Here is an 18,291-nt window from a genome sequence, read left to right on the forward strand (position 1 = left end):
TTTGTGTTAATGCTTTCATATTCTCTGATAGTGACCCAGAAGCGTGTGGTAGTTCGATTTGTAGCCTCAGTCCTGTTCCCAAAACTATGTAAAATTGGTGACACCAGTATACATGGCTCGAAGCAGCACTGAACGGGTTTAGCTTCTCTACACCCTCCAATCCTCAATCCTTTTGATGGAAATCATTCTCCTGAGGGTGAGGTGGTTTCTCTCTAGAGGTCTGATTTGCAATTCCCTGATGACCAGAGAATTTTCATGTACCTCTATCCACATATGTTCTTTCCGTGATATGAAGCATCTATTCATATTTTCTGCCACATGTTTTTGGATCAGGACATTAGATGTTTTTGTTATTACCTATATAAATTCTCTTACAGATCATTGAAATAATTCTTCGTTGGGTGTATGCTATGCAACTGTCTTCTCCCATTGAGTTTTTCATTCTCTTTTATATTCTCTTTTTCAATTACCCCCAACTTCCCTTTGTTCCTTGGGTTGTAATGAGAGAAGTTGCATGCACATTTGATTTTAGCTGCAGTGCTCACTGGGGCTCACTCCTTGGGCTGTGATGCTTATAAATACCGCCACAGTGATCATCAAGGTACTTCTTTACTTGTAGGGCTTGCACATATGCCTGTCAGGGCAAATACTCTTGAAGCACCCAGTTATGACTCAAGTTCTTGCCAGCATCACATAAGCTCAACAGAGATGATAATTTCTGGTTATAATACTACCACCTCTTTTTACTTCTCACCAGGAGTTGCACCTGATCTCATAGTGTTTACACACTCTTGGTTGTGGTGCTGCTGCAAGTTTTTTGTTAGACTGCTGGGCTCAAAGAGTAGAGCTGCCTGGATCATATTTACCACATGTGACACACGAGGGATTTGAATTCATGACCTTATGCTTATAATGTAGGGGCTCTAAGAGACTGTGCTCTTCCTCCCGGCCCTATATTTTCTTTTGCTATGCAAAAACTTTTCAATTTACAGTTATCACAATTGTTAATGTTCACTTTCCTTGCTCTGGAGCTGAGTCCCCAAAGATATCTCTAAAGCTAATGTTGTACAGCATTTAATCTATGTCATCTTCTATGTACTTTATGGTTTGGGGTCTTATATCTTGGCGGAAATCCATTTTGAAGCTATTTTTGTAGATGGGATTAGAATAGTCAAGTTCGCTTACATGTGACATCCGGTTTTCCAACCCTATTTGTTGAAGAGACTTCCTTTTCTTCATGGTATGGTCCTGGATTCTTTGTCATAAATTAATATTGATGAATCTGTGGCTTTATTTCTGGGCTTTCAATTCAGTTCTATTGAACTGTGAATCTAATTTTTATTTCAACATCATACATTTACTTTTTAATAAGAGCCACTCCTGGAGGTACTTGGACTCATTGTGGCCTGGTGGCGCTCAAAGGCCACAAGAGCCACACCTGGTAATGCTATAGGGAGGGAGGGACATGGGACATGTGCTGACTGGGATCAAACCCAGGGTCTCAAACATGCAGCATGTACCCTACCATTTGAGTTATCTCCCCAGTCATCATATAAGTTTTGGTTGATTGGTTTTGGTTTTTCAGTCATACCAATGGTCCTCAGGGCTTACTTAAGGCTCTGTACTCAGGGATCATTCATGGTGAGACTCAAGGGACCATCTGTGGTGCCAGAGATGAAACCAGGGTTGGTTGTGCTCAAGGTAAGGGCTCTACTTGCTATACTATCTATCCAACTCCCCCATACAGTTTCATTCCTATTGCCATGTAGTATAATTTGAAGTCAGGTAATATGCTATCTATATTTTTCTTTCCTTGCTCAGGATTTGCCTAGTTATTGAAGGGTTCTTTTTATGATTCCCTATAAATCCTAGTTTTTTGTACTGTTTCCTTAAAAATACCATTTGAATTTGGATTGAGGTTGTATTACATCTGTGTATTGCTTTTGGTAAAATGGATATTTGACTTTACTAGTTTTTCTTATTGCACATACGTGCAATAACTTTTCACATCAATTTCTGATTCTATACCTTTTTAACTTTTTTTTGTTTCTGCAGTGCGATAAATTGAACCCTGGGCCTTATACTTGGGAGGTATGAACTCCAAGACACATCTCTTTTAAGTTTTGCTGGGTGTTTTTTTTTGTTGTTGTTGTTCATTTGTTATTGTATAAGTTGTTTACCTTCCTTCTTAAATTTATTTAAATATTTTGAATGCAGTTATAAGTGGGGTTGTCTTCTTTTAATTTTTTTATTCATTGTTCTCATATAGTAAAACAATAGATTTTTGTATACATATATTTTATAAACAATCACTTCTATATTCATTTTTGTAAGGCTTTTAATAGAGTGGGATTTTCTTTATATTTTATCATATCATCTGCAAATAAATAGTAGCTGTACTTCTTTTGCAATCTGGCTTTCTTTTACTTCTTGTTACATAAGAGTTCTAGATATTTGTTCTGTTTCAGCTGATATTTTCAGAATATTCTCAATGAGCAATGATTGACAAATTGCAATTGAGACTTCTGAAGATTTGAGGGTATTTATCAAGAATAAGGTATCACCAGATCCCTTGCTTGAATGAATGTCTTTAAGAAATAAATGAAGAAATAGTTTTAAGTATAGTGTGGGAAGAGGAAAATGAAGTCATGCCCCAAAATGTATCACTGTGTCACTGCCATCCTGTTGTTCATCAATTTGCTCGAGCAGGTGCCAGTAACATCTCCATTCGTCCCAGACCTGAAATTTTAGCAGCCTCTCCTTACTCATCTTTCTCAATGGTGCTGTATTGGAGGCTCTCTCGGGATCAGGGGAATGAGTCCCATTACTGTTACTGCTTTTGGCATATCAAATATGCCACAAGGAGCTTGCCAGGCTCTGTCATGCGGGCAGGATACTCTTGGTAGCTTGTTTGTCTCTCCGAGAGGGACGGAGAATATATGTAAGAGAATACAAGCAACTATGTTTAAACCAAACACATGTCTGCTACTTTAGGTGCATCAGTGGGCTAGACTATAAGAAGTCATGTGGCTACAAATGCGGCCACGTGCTTCTGGGAGCTTTGTTTTATAGTCTCTGGATCTTAGCCATTGATGGGATTGCATGGCGCCAGGGGAAGTTTGTGGTTGTAACTACCTAGCTAGTGGAAGATCGGGGATCCACGTGAAGGAGGCCCAGTCCCGATCTGAGCAGGCTTGGAGATTTCAGCCACAGGTCCCACATACCTGGGTTCCTCTGCCAGTTCCTTCATGCATAAAACTCATCTGAGTGTGTGGAGAGTGGCCTTGAGCGTGGCTGTAGCTGGGTTCTGGAGGATTTAGGCTGCTGGGGTTCTGCTTGGGGCGGGGAGGGAAACTCAACCTGCCCCCTCCTAGGGGCCCTGGTGGAGACAGTCTGGCACGGGGGCAGGAGATTCTGCATCACTCTCTCTTCAGGGAGCTTTGTTTTATAGTCTCTGGATCTTGGCTGTTAATGAGATTACATGATGCTGGGGGCAGTTTGTGGGTGTGACTGCCAAGCCACTGGAAAATGGGGGATCTAGGTGCAGAAGGCCTTTATTTCTATAAAGTAATTTATATGCAAAGTTAAATATCAGTGAACGCTAAAACTCAATGTCAGTAGTTTTTCTTGACCCAACCCTTCTTATTCCTGTTTTGTTCCCTGGAAAGAATTATAAAATTGTTTCTCGACTATGAGTTGATTCTTCTGGTACCATGTCCCACAACTGTGTTCTGGTATCCTTTTGCATATGATGAATCTTTTGTTTCCTGGATTTATCTTCTTTTTTTGTGTGTGTGTTCTGTTCTATCTATCTATCTATCTATCTATCTATCTATCTATCTATCTATCTATCTTTTAGTCATTTCTCCTTTAGTAATTTGCCAGAAGCCATTGACCTGCGTTCTGGGAATGGATCAGGAGAGGTGATGGAGACTCACAGTTCAGTACACAAGCTTTTTCACTCCCTACATTCACTCTATACTACCCATTCTTTGCCTGGGCCCAGAGCATCTTATGTCAGTCTTTTTAAAACGTAATAGAGTGAAGTTGTGTTCTTAGCCCTCAGCATGTAAGACAACTAATGTCCTTAGGTTTTCCTTTGACCTCTAAGACTGTCCCACTTGGCTTCCATCTCTGCCTTCTTATTTTATGCCACCAAAAAAATATGGTTGTTTTCACGCCTCTATCAAAGGCCATTTTCCTACAAGCCATGCTGATTATTTTACTTGATTTTATGATTTTAAGTTACCCATATGCTACACTGACACTGACACTGACCTCCCGTTATTTATCGATTTGCTCGAGCGGACCCAGTAACATCTCTGTCATGAGACTTGTTGTTACTGTGTTTGGCATATTGAATACGTCACAGGGAGCTTGCCAGGCTCTGCCGTGCGGGCGAGATACTCTCGGTAGCTTGCCAGGCCCTCCAAGAGGGGCGGAGAAATCGAACTCGGGTCGGCCATGTTGGCTGCTTGCAAGGCAAACGCCCTACCGCTGTGCTATTGCTCCAGCCCCATATGCTAATGACTACCAAACCATATACATAAATTTGGTATATATATCCAGCCATATACAATTTCATATTGTATATCTACAACTCAATTTGTCTAAAAGTGATCCTTCAACACCTTCTTGATTCCTCTCCAGAGCCTCTTCTCTAATTGTTGCCAAGTGTTACTTAATAATGGAGATATGTTCTGAGAAACTAATTCCTGAAAAATGGGGTTTAGAGTCATATGCAGCAACATCTGGGGCTTCTGATTCTGCACTCTAACCCCACTAACCCCCCAGACCTCTAACAGCTGAACCTGACAGTGCTTGGGGGACCATGTGTAGTGTTGGGAATGAAACTGGGGTCAAGTCTGGGCGAGGAACGTCCATTACCGCTTATTCCTTGGAAGGTTGGGGACCCTTACCTGGAGAGCTCCCACCTCCATCCAGCTCCTTCGATAAAGGGGCGGGGTGGCACGTATTGATGAGTGTTGCCCTCGATGGCTTTGCATCCACGGTCCTCTCCAGACGCCGGATGAATCACCAGGCAGCCTGCCATCAGCATGGCCCAACCCGGGCCCAGACCCCCGCACTCCCCTCCCCAAGTACAATTACCTTGTACTTGTATCTTGTACTCTCTCTGACCCCTAAAGAAAGCATCATTAGGTGATTTTGTTTTGTACGAATGTCCTGGAGCGTAATCAACAAGACTAACTTGTACTGTTTGCTGCACACCTAGACTTTACATAAGAACCACTGTCACATCTGTGGTCTCAGGTAGACTGAAATATTATAATGTGCACAATTTTATTTTTATTCTCCCCCCTCATCAGGGACAGCCTGATCCACCCACTCCCTTAAATTAGAAACCTGATTGATAGTTTAGAATTATCTTGCTCCCTTCATCCATCAAGTAGACATATGGAAGTGAGTCTCTGGTACTCTAACCCTAAACACCTCTAACAGCTGAACCCATGCCTCCATTTCCCCTGGCCTTTTCCTGAGTTGAGGATTTAATCATTTTCCAACTGAATTACTTTGATAGTCTCATAGCTGGTCTCATTATCTGTAGTCTCACAGCCCTCAATCGTTTCCCATTTTCTTTTCCAAAGTGCAAACTTTTTACATCATTTTTCTATTTCAAAACCCTCCTGAGGTTCCTCATGGCCTGAAGAATAAAGCACTAACTCTATGGCCTGTGTTTTGAGGCTCTCTGTAAGACCCAGTCTCTGAAGCATGGCTGCCTCTTATCTGGACTGCAGCTTTCCGGGTTTACAGACAGCCTACAGGGTGACCAGTCGTCCTCCCCTGATTTGCTCATCTCGTCTTTCATCCCAGATCACCCTTTCTCCTACTTTTCCTTCTGGTGGCCTTATTCGTCTTCGTTTATAATCTCTTTTCTAAAGCATTGCAGTCATGTCACCCCAATAATCAAAATGAAGACATTGAAGTCTCTAAGAAGGTGAACCATTATTCAGGACCTGACTAGAGACGTACAAGCTGAATGTTTAAGAATTGAAGCTGAAGAGTGGTTTGAAGTTGAGAAATAAAGAAATGTTCTTGCTTCTTTTCCATGTTGTCATGCCAACTGTAGGAATGAAATGACAGGAACAGAAAATCACGAATGAGAACATGGAGGTAAAGAGCCATAAACATTTTAATGAACTGTGATGGTTCTGGTCCTCGTCCTTCTCTCTCTTCCTTAGAGAAGTATGAAGGGTACTTCAGTAAAAAGAACATCTCAGGATATTTGTTAAGATTTTCAGGTTTATTAAAGATTTTCTTCATAGGTTGCAATAAGCTTAATTTTAAAAGTTCCTACACTCTTCCTTGTAAACTAGATTTAGATACAGGCTAGACATCAAAGTGAATATCCAGAGGAGGCCGGCTCTTGAACAATCGATTGGAAACCTGAGCTATCGCTGAAAATTAGGAAACCACATAAGGCTGTTTAACCTTTGGCAAATCACCTTAGTTTGACTTAAGACTTAGTATTTCACTATAGTTTTTACTAATTCTAGCACTCCTCTTTATAGCTACATAAGATACACTCCATGATAGTTTAGCAAACAACTTTGCTGTAATACTTTCCCTAAGAACTAATGATTAATTGCTTGTCTGCTAAAAGTGCCTTTTATATCTTTGCTTGCACTAATTATGGATATGTGATGGGCATAATTGCGAGTTAAGTACAGTAATTTCTGAACCTGTCTTCAGAGATCAATAAAATTTTTTAAATTTTTATTAGTGAAACACCATGAGGTACAGTTGAAGACTTACAAATTTTTGTGCTTGGGTTTCAGTTATACAATGATCGAGTACCCATCCCTCCACCAGTGCCCATTTTCCACCACCACGGGTCCCAGTATCCCTCCCTCCCATCCTCCCCCGCCCCACCCTGTCTCTGTGGCAGGGCATTCCCTTTTGTTCTTTCTCTCTTTTTGGGTGTTGTGGTTTGCAAAAGAGGCATTGAGTGGCAATCATGTTTGGTCTATAGTCTACTTTCAGCATGCTTCTCCCATCCTGGGAGGATCCTCCCAACACCCTTTATTTGGTGCTCCCTTCTCTATCTAAGCTCCCTTTTCCCCTAGCATGTGTAACTGGCCTCCAAGCCATGGAGCAAAATTCCTGGTACTAATCTCAGCCACTTTTGGTAAAATTATTATCTCTATCATTAAAATGAAAATAAAAAAACTAGAAAATTTTCTAAGGCTCTAAAGTGTCTACCTATGTAACTGAAGCCAGTTCTTCAGTTTCTTTTAGAACATAATTATATCACATGATAAAATTATTTCAGGTAACTAATATGTAGATTAATATAAGATTAGAACATGCATTTATTGACAAAGGATTCTGAGATAGAGACAAATAAAATGTATAAAACATTTCATAAGAGTGCTTTCATGATTGTTGCTTTTCATATCTAAAAATAAAAATTTAAAAAAGCACAATGTCCTTCTCTATATTTACACACAATTTATTTTTCAACTTATTCTGTGACTGGTTATAGGCTTAAATCAACACTGGTATTTTGTATCTATGTCCAAAAAGGTAGAATCTTAGATTGATTTGCTCAAATATTAATACAGTTTTGAATTATCTTTATACTTAATGTTATATATTGGAGAAGTAGTTACATCTTGCTTGTATTTGGGGGAAAGTAACTTCTGTGAGATCTAGCTTTCTTGAAAAAGAAGTTGCCAGTTATAACTTGGGTTATTGAAAATTCCCGCAGTCAAGGGAGGAAGGAATGATTTGGGCTGGTGATGAAGTGGGAAATGTTTTGGAAAGAAGCAAATAAACGATTAGTGGCTGAGAGAGCCCATGAGAGTTTATATCATCTGGTTCAAAAGTTTCCTGAAGCAAATGACAGAATTGATTAGCGGAAGTATTTTAATTAGCTGAGCTGAATCCAAAAGAAGAAATACAAGTCCAAGTCACCAGAGGAAGTTTATTGGACTTCCTATTTAAAACAGATGTTTTATTATAACTGTGATTAATTTCTAAGTGCGATAATAACACAACTAAGCCCTACAATAGTTTATGAAAATAAGAAATTTAAAGGCAATACCTAGGCACTCACTTCTACGTAGTGTAGAGAATGGAGGACATTTTTGTGGTTGGATAATTTAATGATGGGCAACAAACTGAAAGCCAGGGATTGGAAAGGAAGAACAGTACAGCTCTTAGCTGATGTCTTGTCCTCCAGGCTAAGCCCCTGGGGAGCAGGTAACCCTGGAGGATGGGATGCAACCAAAAGACAGCCAAATTGAGGCAAGATTCAAGAGAAAGGGTTCTCTATAACTTGTTTCCTGCGAATGAAGTAGTCCTTTGTGGTTACACCATCTTAATTTACATCAAACTTTTGCTATGTTTGTCTTTGGTGTGTAAAATTTAGAGGGTACCCTTAAAAGCAACCTATTCCCAGACTGGGGATATAATTTAGTGGTAGAGCTCATTCCTTGCATACTTAAGAGCCTGGGTTTTAATCCTGGCACAGGGCAAGGAGGTAAGGGGGTGGAAAAAGTGATCTGTTCTCATTTTGCAAAGGAGATTTTTAAAATTCAGAGCTCAATGTTCCTTGCAGAGAGTTTGGCAGGGCATAAACACATGCATTACTCAAGAGGACAGCTCTGGCTTTCTAAGGAGTACATCTTTCCTGCTTCATAGCCAAGGAGGCCTCCTGGGAGGAATGAGAACTCAACTTTTCCCTGCAGGTTGACCCACTCTACAATTTAAGAGTCACCCCCCAAACTCCTTTTATACAACTTTGAATCTCAAGTCATCTGACTGGCCAATAGTTTTGGGATACCACCTGGGAATAAAGAAAAATTAGTAAGGTCAGGAATCAAGTGTCATTTTGAGAGTATGTTGGGCAACATTTTCATGGACATTAGCTAGTGTGATAAGGAGCAAGAATAAACGACATCATTTCATAATAACACAGTGACGTGTGATGTGTTACCTGAAGTAACTTGAGAGAAACAATATAAAGAGAAACGTAATTCATTTTGGTAAACTAATAATGCTTACCAAACACTGAAAATATATAAATATCTGGGGCTGAGAAATAGTACAGGAGTTAAGATGCTTGTCTTGCATCCAGGTGCCCACAGTTTAATCCCCAGCACCTCATGGTCTCCAGAGCACTGAGCACTCCCTGGTACAGAGCCAGGAAAGCTTCAAGCTTCCACAAGCTTGGATGTGACCCCAACACCCACCAAATATAAATAATCCAATGTTTCTATATGGTACATATTGTTTAAGACTTAGGGGTTGTTTCTTCTTCTGATCACGGATCATGGTCGTCCTGTTGTTCATCGATTTGCTCAAGCGGGCCCAGTAACGTCTCCATCGTGAGACTTGTTGTTACTGTAAAAAATGAAAAATGGGAAGTTGTTAATAGTTGTCTACATATCAAAGGGCCTTAAACTTAAGTCCTTTAACTAGTTAAGTTTGTTGATAGAGGTAGTAACTAATAATGGCTTTTAGTTTCAATTTTCCTATTAAATTCTCTACAAAATACTAATGTCAGAATAATGTTATTTGTAAAAGAGAAAAATTATTGTAGAGATATGTCTGATTTTACTGGCCTCACTTTTTAGAGATTTAAAATGGATGCATTTATTCTTGTAGTATTTTATTCTGGGATGAGAAGAAAATAGAATCGAAGATGAAAAAAATTCACGTACTGATTTTGTAACATTAATAAAATTTATAGTATTTTATTGTACTAAATTTTAAAAACTCAGAAGGAAACTTGTCAATTTTGTCTTTTGAGAAAACACAGAAGCTTGGAAAGAAAGCAGAGGGGTTAAACGCTTGCCTAGCGAAGCCTGATCCCCAGTTCAATTCCTGGAACCATCTGACCCCAAGTATTGATTTGGAGCAGGGAGAGGAAGAGGTGCTGGCAGGCATAGGCTCTATATGCATCAAATAGTTTTGCTGTAATATGAATGACTTGAAAATTTAATAACTTAAAAAAAACATTTTGGGGGCCATATATGTGTGTAAGCTGAGTGATCCTATCTAACAGGGATGCCCTCAAACAAACAAATAAACAAACAATCAAGATGAAGACCAGAAAGATAGCAGAATAGGCTGAGCACCGGCTTTGCCTACAGGAGTCCTGGGTTCTATTCTCCAACACCACATGCCCCCCAAGTCCCCCAGTACCACTGATGTGGCCCCCCAAAAGCAAACAAATGAATCAATGACTTTTTATATACAAATGAAAGTAACTTGAGCTTCATTGTGTTCTCTTAAGGTTTACAGACATAGATATTAAACACAATTTTTGTTATTAAGATAGAATTTACATAAACTGTTATTTGGCATCAAAGACATTCTCTTAAATAATATGATTAGCAACACTTGTATATATTGCCATGCATGGATTACAGTTTGCTAATTGAAATATAATAAAATATAATGATCCAATTAAGACAGTTTCTTCTGTGTATAGATTTTCTTCTGTATGTATTTTCACCAAAGACTAATTGAGAGCTATTATTATCCTGGTGGTTACAAAATGCTAGGATTAAGGAAATTCTAGGAATTTAGAGGGTTTACACAAAAAGGGAGAGAATGGTAGCACAAAAGAGATTTTCGGAATGAATTCTAACACCCTCATTTATCATTCAGAAAATGAAGGCCCAAACATGCTGAATTATACTTACAATAAAACAACTCTGGAATTGACTCATTTAAAAATATTTTTTATGCTTTCTTAAAATAGGACCATGGTAAAGACACTTTACTTCTATTAAGAAGATTTGAGACCTTGAAACCTTAGAAAGATTTTTTGTTTTGTTTTTACTTTTGGAAATCTACTAAAATTTTTAGTTTTTAAATGTTAAGTGGGTAGTAACATTTTAATCTTAGGCTATAATTTTTAACTACATGATATTCTCCCAAGAAGAAAAAAATGAGACATTGTTTTTCTTTTTGACTTTTTAGTACGGGGGGATCACACCTAGGACCTTAGACATGAAAGTTATATATTCTTCCATTTACTGAGCTACGTACCTTAGTCCGTGAGATAATAACTTTTAAGGGCATATGATGGAAAATCTTATGTAAGTCTTTAAAACTTTACAAAGCCGTCATAGCTAAATATTATTAAGTATATAAAACAAATACATATTATTTGTTTTATCCCCAAATCCGTTCAAACAATTGGGGAGAAGGAATGGAAATATCGCCACCTAGTGGTCAGTACAAAATAAAGTAATGAAACCAAATTTAAAAAACAGTAATTACCACAAACCTGAAGGTCTATGACAAAATGTGCTTTAATACACGTTTACTTAGACGTTCATTTCCTAAATAAAGTGAATTTAAATAGTATTTCTAATACAAGTGGCCATCTAAACTAAGTGGAAATCTCATGCTATCAATAAACTATGAGAGTTTCTATACTTCTATTTTCTTAGGGTAACAAGGAGGTTTTATAATGTTTAGGCACAGAAACTAGCTGGGACCTGGCTAATTCTTTTTTTCTGCTCTATATAATCTCATGTGCTATATCATGCTCTATGTCATATCAACAATGATAAAATTCTATTACCCTTTGCTTACCAGTGCATTTTCAAGTCTAGTATAGTGATGAACATAGTGCACAGCCTCAGTCCTGGAAAAGTAGAATAAAGAAATAAAAAGGTATAGTGTCTGGAGAGATGTTACAGCAGGAAATGTACTTGCCTTGCACATGGCTGACCAAATTTCGACCCCCACCATTTGATATGTTCCCTAAGTAAGCATCTCCATCAGACCACAGAGCGAGAAGTAAACTTTGAGCACCACCTGGTGTTGTGATATGGCCCAAACACAAAAAACAAAAAGATGTATATTTTTTTCTTTTTTTGCCTTTTGGGTCACACCCAGCAATGCACAGGGCTTACTCCTGGCTCATGCACTAAGGAATTACTCCTGGAGGTGCTCGGGGGAACCATATTGGATGCTGGAAATCGAACCTGGGTCGGCCACATGCGAGGCAAACGCCCTACCCTCTCTGCTATCACTCCAGTCCCAAAAGATATATTCTTGAAGGTATAAATCAAAATATATAATTATGACACGCATACAGTATGGTTGGTAATATAATTACTATCTCAATATACTTTTAAATTTACTTTGCTAAGAATAAATTTAGAACAAATGAAAGCATATGCAGAATGATAAGGAAGCAGCCAGAAAAAAAGGAAATCATCTGTAGTTAGTAACCTGTTAGGAATAGATAATATTTTCTTACTAAAACTCAAATCAGCACACATAAAAAGAGAAATTTAAATTATGTGAGTTTGGCTCAGAACAAGAGGAATGTCTCTGGAGAAAAACTAGGAAATAATTTCCATTTATTCAGGGGGGTGAGGGTCATACCTGGTGATTCTCAAGGGTTAATCCTAGCAAGTTGCCTGGGAACTGCTACTGGTGGTACTCAGGAGACCAGGAATGGATGAGGGCGGAACCAGGGTTCCTGCATGCAAAGCAGGTGTGGCAGCCCTTTGAACCATTGTTGCAACCCTGGTTTCTAATCGAATTAAAGTAATTTTAATTGTAGGAAATTGGCTAGTTTCCCTTGTGTAGCTTGCGCAGATTTATCAGTGCGTCTTTATTCAGTCCTTTCTTAGGCAGAAACAATCTAATATTGTTAGACTATTAACATAGTTTATAAAAGACTCGAAGAATTCTGGGACTGGAGAGATAGCACAGCGGGTAGGGCGTTTGCCTTGCACGCGGCCGACCCGGGTTCGATTCCCAGCATCCCATATGGTCCCCTGAGCACCGCCAGGAGTAACTCCTGAGTGCAGAGCCAGGAGTAACCCCTGTGCATCGCCAGGTGTGACCCAAAAAGAAAAAAAAAAGACTCAAAGAATTCTAATGGTATAGCATATAGCAATCAATATAAAGAAGTTAATGAAGTATAGAAAAGAACTTGAGGCGATGCCAGTGAGCTCATGTACTGTTTTTATTTGTTTTGCGGTTTAATTTCTATGGTCTTTAAGTGAGTGATGTGGTAGTGAGCCTCACATTAACTGCTTTGAGTTTCAGTTTTATTGAAAATACCGTCTTTCTTCTCTTTATAGAAAGCGTCATCATTCACCAGTTACGCATGAGCTCCCGATGAAATGGTAACCCAAGCACATACTGGTTGTGTGTGGTTCCTCTGAATCCCTGTTGAATGGATAGTATTTCTACAGTCCTCCATCATCACAAAAGTCTTCCATGCTACTGATCACTACTGGAAAATGTTCTACTTCCAGTGAATGTGTCTTTTTTGAGGATATACTGTAAAAGCTACAAATGGTATTACTGATAAGTAGCAAGTGTAATTCAATCTTTGTGTCAAAATAAATTTCTCTTCCTTTCGCAAAATGTTCAGGTTCATGCCATATGGTGTGTAATTTATTTTTATAATACTTTTTTTAATGTGATCTTTTCCCTAAAAGTTTCTGTTTTCATAGTCTATGGCACATATATCTGTGGAATACACAGCTCTCCAGAATAATGCCATCGGTGCACTCAAAACTGTACCATATAATTTTTCTTACCAATTTGTTATTTCTAAAGAAAGTGAAGTATAACTGTCTATGTATATCTTGGGGTAAATTCAAGAGGTAAAACAGAAGCAATAGATTTTCAGAGGTTTCATTTTTGCTTGTACAGTGTTATGGTTCTGATCCTGGTTCAAAAATAACAATTTAAAGCTTAATTTTAAATATTTAAAGCCAGCTTTAAAAATTGTTTTTCTGCTATTCTGTGCCAACAAAGCCCAAGTTAATTGCTTTTCATGTGGAAAAAAATTTTAAGTTATATGATTTAACCAATCTGGATTATTGAAACTGCTTTGACTGACAGTTCAACTTTGTTTGCATTATTTACTTATATGTACAAGACTTGTAATAGAGACTGTTATATCAAGATATTTCTCATAATATAGCCAAATGAGATCCTGAAAATAAAAACCCAGCCAATATCAGCATTTAAAATTTTTTAATGGCATGAAAAATTTGTAATTTTTTTCTTGGTAGAATTTGGACAGATTTTCATAACAGCATATACAATGAAAAATTATTTTCTTTATAGATAAAAAACAGAACCTACATTATTCAAATCCCAGTGTCAAAGCTGCTGTTGAATTAAGATTTAAATGAAACAAAATATGAGTCAAAATTCTCCTTAAAACCCTAATAACATACTTTGTTTAAAAAACATTGTTAATGTGGACATATTTTCAATAAGATTTTTGGATATAATTTTAGGTAAATGAAGGTTGGCATATTGGTTTCTGAATGCAGAAATTACATATCCTGTAATTTTGCTAAAAATGAATAATGCTTTTGTAGTATAAGAATGACTCAAACCACACAGTTATATTGCTGGCCCATATTTTCAGGTTTGTGAAACTATAGAAGAACGTCTCCAGACTGTGGAATTGAAACATTGATGCTAGATATTTTTAGGTAATAGGGCAGATGAATATTAATGTATACCTTGTGTGATTAGCATTTGCTAACAATAATCAGTAGAGAATATAAAATTATAAAACATGTAAAGCTGGTTTGAAATTTCTGAAAGAAATGTTGCATACAGTAGGCTTGTCTCAGCTCAAATGAATGTGAACGCATCTCAAAATCTGCAGGGCTATTGATTATTGGTTAAGAAAATTAGAGTGTATACGTGTGACTATTTTAAAAATTGTTACGGTTTTAAAAAATCATCTGCTGAATTATAAGTGACATTTCCTATGAGAAAGGGTCTATTCATAATTGTAGGGCTGGCAGACATGCTTGCATGCTAGAGACCCAGGTTCAATTCTTGCATCACATGGTCCCAAGAGCACCAGTTTGAGTGTTCTCTAGCAAGGAGACAGGAGTAGCAACTCCCCTTGCAAGCAGCACCACCAGGTATAACTAAAAAATAAAAATAAATAAATAAAAAAGAACAACCACCAAACCAACATAACTGTTTTGACAGTTTCTGGCTCCTAGTTAAGTTTTAATTGCCAATATTTATACTTTAAATAGGAAATAATATTGATAGGTCACAGATTAAAATTTGAAGCAAATAGCGTTTTGTCACCTGTGGGAATTTTATTACACTCATAGCGAAAAGACTAGCAGATAAGACTTTGGTTGCTTTTCAATTTAACATTAAAAAATGAGAAGTAGGGTTAGAGCGGTAGTAATAGGGGGAAGGGCATTTGCCTTGCATGAAGGTGACCCAGGTTCAATTCCTGGCACCCTGTCTGTTCCTCTGAACACTGCCAGGAGCAATTCCTCAGAACAGAGCCAGGAGTAACCCCTGAGCATTTCTGGTTGTGACCCCAAAATACACACACACACAAAAAACAGCAACAAAGAGAAGTAATTTCTGTATATTTGGATCTGGATCTGGATCTCCTGATTTTATAATGAAATTTCGTACCTGCAATGTGTATTGAGGATGACGGTGCAGTCATTTAGCTGAGCTTTTTTTCCTGCCCAGATTATGTTTAAACCCAACGGAATCTGAGTGATAGGTAGGTATAATTATTCAAAAATTAATTGCTTTGAAGTAAATTACTAAAAAATGACCAAAAATATTTAAAATACAGATTACTTATATCCTTTCCTGATGAATAAACATCGCAGTTGTCCCATTATCTATGTTTAATAAAAAAAATAATAGCTCCAAAACCAATTCTAGTACCACCCTGTTATTTAACTATGTATTTGAACCATAGAACTAACAAAACTAAAAGCAGGTGACCCAACAACAAAAGCCAAAATTAAAATGTGCCTGAGGTGGAAGGAAGTTGACACTGGTGGTGGGACTAGTGTTTAAATATTGTATACCTGACTCTCAACTATAAATATCTTTTGTAAATGATGGTGACTCGGTAAAAAAAATAAATCATTAAAAGTGAAACAATCCTGGCACATCTTAGGCTCACATAATTTTTATCTTTTATTGTAAGTAAATCTGCATTCATACTGAATAAGAAACAGTTTTGAATGGAATTAAGTATGAACTAATCCATTATTTTACCCTTTCTTTGTTAACGAGTATTCTTTTTTAAATTCAACTTTATTTTATTTAAAAAATTTTTTCAGGTGTTGACAAAGATAGAACCCAAATGCAAAGCCTCTGCTCTATCACTGTAGAATATATTTTGAGGATTATTGTCTGCAGATTTTTTTTCAAGTATTTCACACAATATTAGAGTTTGGTAAAGATAGTGGGTAGAATAAATATTCCAAATTTCATAGGACATGAATAATTAGGACAACCGTCAAAAAATCATGGTGCAGAATTGTTTAAGTATTAACAAAGACACCAATGAAATTGAATAATTCACAGCTTATGAAAATTAATGACAGCAATAAATGGTGCATTAGACAGTGTAATATATTTGTCTTTTCTTTATGCTGATCGAATTTTGTTGGATATAAAAAAATAAGGACGAGAGCATGACATGTTATGAACATAATGAGCAATGATTCCAAAAATAACCAAAGTATAAGATGTAAGTTAAAATATACACAGTTATTCTCCTTTGGACTTCCAGTGCTACATGTTTAACACAAATAGTAACTACAAGACAAAAAAAAAAAAAGAAAACAAATTGCAATAAATTCATAAAAATTAGGAGAGTTTCATGAAATTTTTTTTTTTTTTTTGCCTTTTGGGTCACACCCGGCGATGCACAGGGGTTCCTCCTGGCTCTGCACTCAGAAATCACTCCTGGCGGTGCTCAGGGAACCAGATGGGATGCTGGGAATCGAACCTGGGTCAGCTGCATGCAAGGCAAACGTCCTAACCATTGTGCTATCTCTCCAGCCCCTTCATGAATTTATTTTTGCTTAGTGACCACTAATATTTTATTTTCTTAAATTTTCAACATTTATGCCATAACTCAATGATAGTTACTTGATTACTGAAGAAGATACTTTGGGGTCATATAGCACTGTAGCACTGTCATCCTGTTATTCATCGATTTGCTCGAGCAGGCATAAGTAACATCTCCATTGTGAGACTTGCTGTTACTGTTTTTGGCATATCCAATACATCACGGGGGAGCTTGCCAGGTTTTGCCATGCGGGTGGAATACTCTCGGTAGCTTGCTGGGCTTTCCTAGAGGGACGGAGGAATTGAACCAAGGTCGGCCGTGTGCAAGACAAACGCACTACCCGCTATGCTATCGCTCCGGCCCTTGGGTTCATATATTTGGATAAAATGTTAATAGGTACCATGACATGCTACATTTATTCTCTGAGTGTTTTGTTGTTGTTGTTGCTGACTTTTCTTTTTAAATGTTTTCCAGTAATTTTACCTTACCATTCAGAGATTTTGCTATTTTAATAATGCAGACTTGTCTCTAATCTGCATTTTATTTCTTAAATATCAGATGTTACTTTCACCAATATGAAGTATATAATCTGACCAGATTTTCTTAGAGGTTTTACAGGTTCAATGGTTTTTCAAAATTAAGAGTAGAAAATTTTGAAGTTATATTTTGTTTTCACATCATTCTCAATTTTCTCTCCTTTGTAGTGAAAAGAATTTTCACTACAGCAAGTAAATTATGAATACATACACATATCTACTTTATATAAAGGACACATATATACTTTATATAAAGGCAATATTCTGCTTTCATTCCTCATAGACTATTGAGATTACTTAATCAATCAAGGCATTCTCTGTTATTTCCAAACTTAAGTGCTTATCAAAATCTCACTAGAGTGAGTAAAACAGCAATTGTAATATGGAAACATTGTAAATATTCTTCTTTTTTTGAGCTGAAATATAAGTCATAAAATTAAAATCATTAAAAATGAGTGTTCAATCTTTCATTTAAAATAGGTTTTAACTTCTGCATTTCAGATTTTTAAAAAAATGTTATTTATTTTTTGGCGGGGAGGGATCATACTCAGCAATGCTCAGGGATTGTTCCCAATTCTGTGCTCAGGGAGCACTCTTGGCTGTGTGCAGGGAACCACACACGGTATCAAGGATCAACCAGGGGTAAACTCTCTTTAGCTGCTAAGGTATGCTTTTAATTGTTGATAACAGAAAGAGGTACAGCAGATATGCCAAAGAGGAAATGCCTTTTTCTAAAATACATTTTAAGTACTTTTTAAAAAAATGTTTATTTACTTTTGATTTTTGAGCCACAGTTGCCCATGGTGCTTAAGGGGCTGCTCCCGACAGTGCTCAGGGGATCATTCTGTGCCAGAGATTGAACCCAGGATCTGCTGTATGAAAAGCATATGCTCTGTCTGGTCCATTGAATTATCTCTCTGGCCCCAA

At 37.4% G+C, this 18,291-nt stretch overlaps 1 protein-coding gene across 1 annotated transcript in view; it reads left to right on the forward strand.

Moving 5' to 3' along the window:
* Nucleotides 1–13,952, forward strand: part of FILIP1 (filamin A interacting protein 1) — a 209,354-nt gene extending 195,402 nt beyond the window's left edge. Inside the window, exon 7 of the mRNA XM_056109778.1 lies at nt 13,083–13,952. Within this exon, the coding sequence (XP_055965753.1) occupies nt 13,083–13,123 (41 nt within the window). The 3' untranslated portion in view covers nt 13,124–13,952. The remainder of the gene's footprint in view (nt 1–13,082) is intronic.
* The last annotated feature ends 4,339 nt before the right edge of the window (nt 13,953–18,291 follow it).

This window comes from Sorex fumeus, unplaced genomic scaffold (assembly GCF_029834395.1).
Source record: "Sorex fumeus unplaced genomic scaffold, SorFum_2.1 ptg000008l, whole genome shotgun sequence".
In the NCBI taxonomy this organism is placed as follows: domain Eukaryota; kingdom Metazoa; phylum Chordata; class Mammalia; order Eulipotyphla; family Soricidae; genus Sorex; species Sorex fumeus.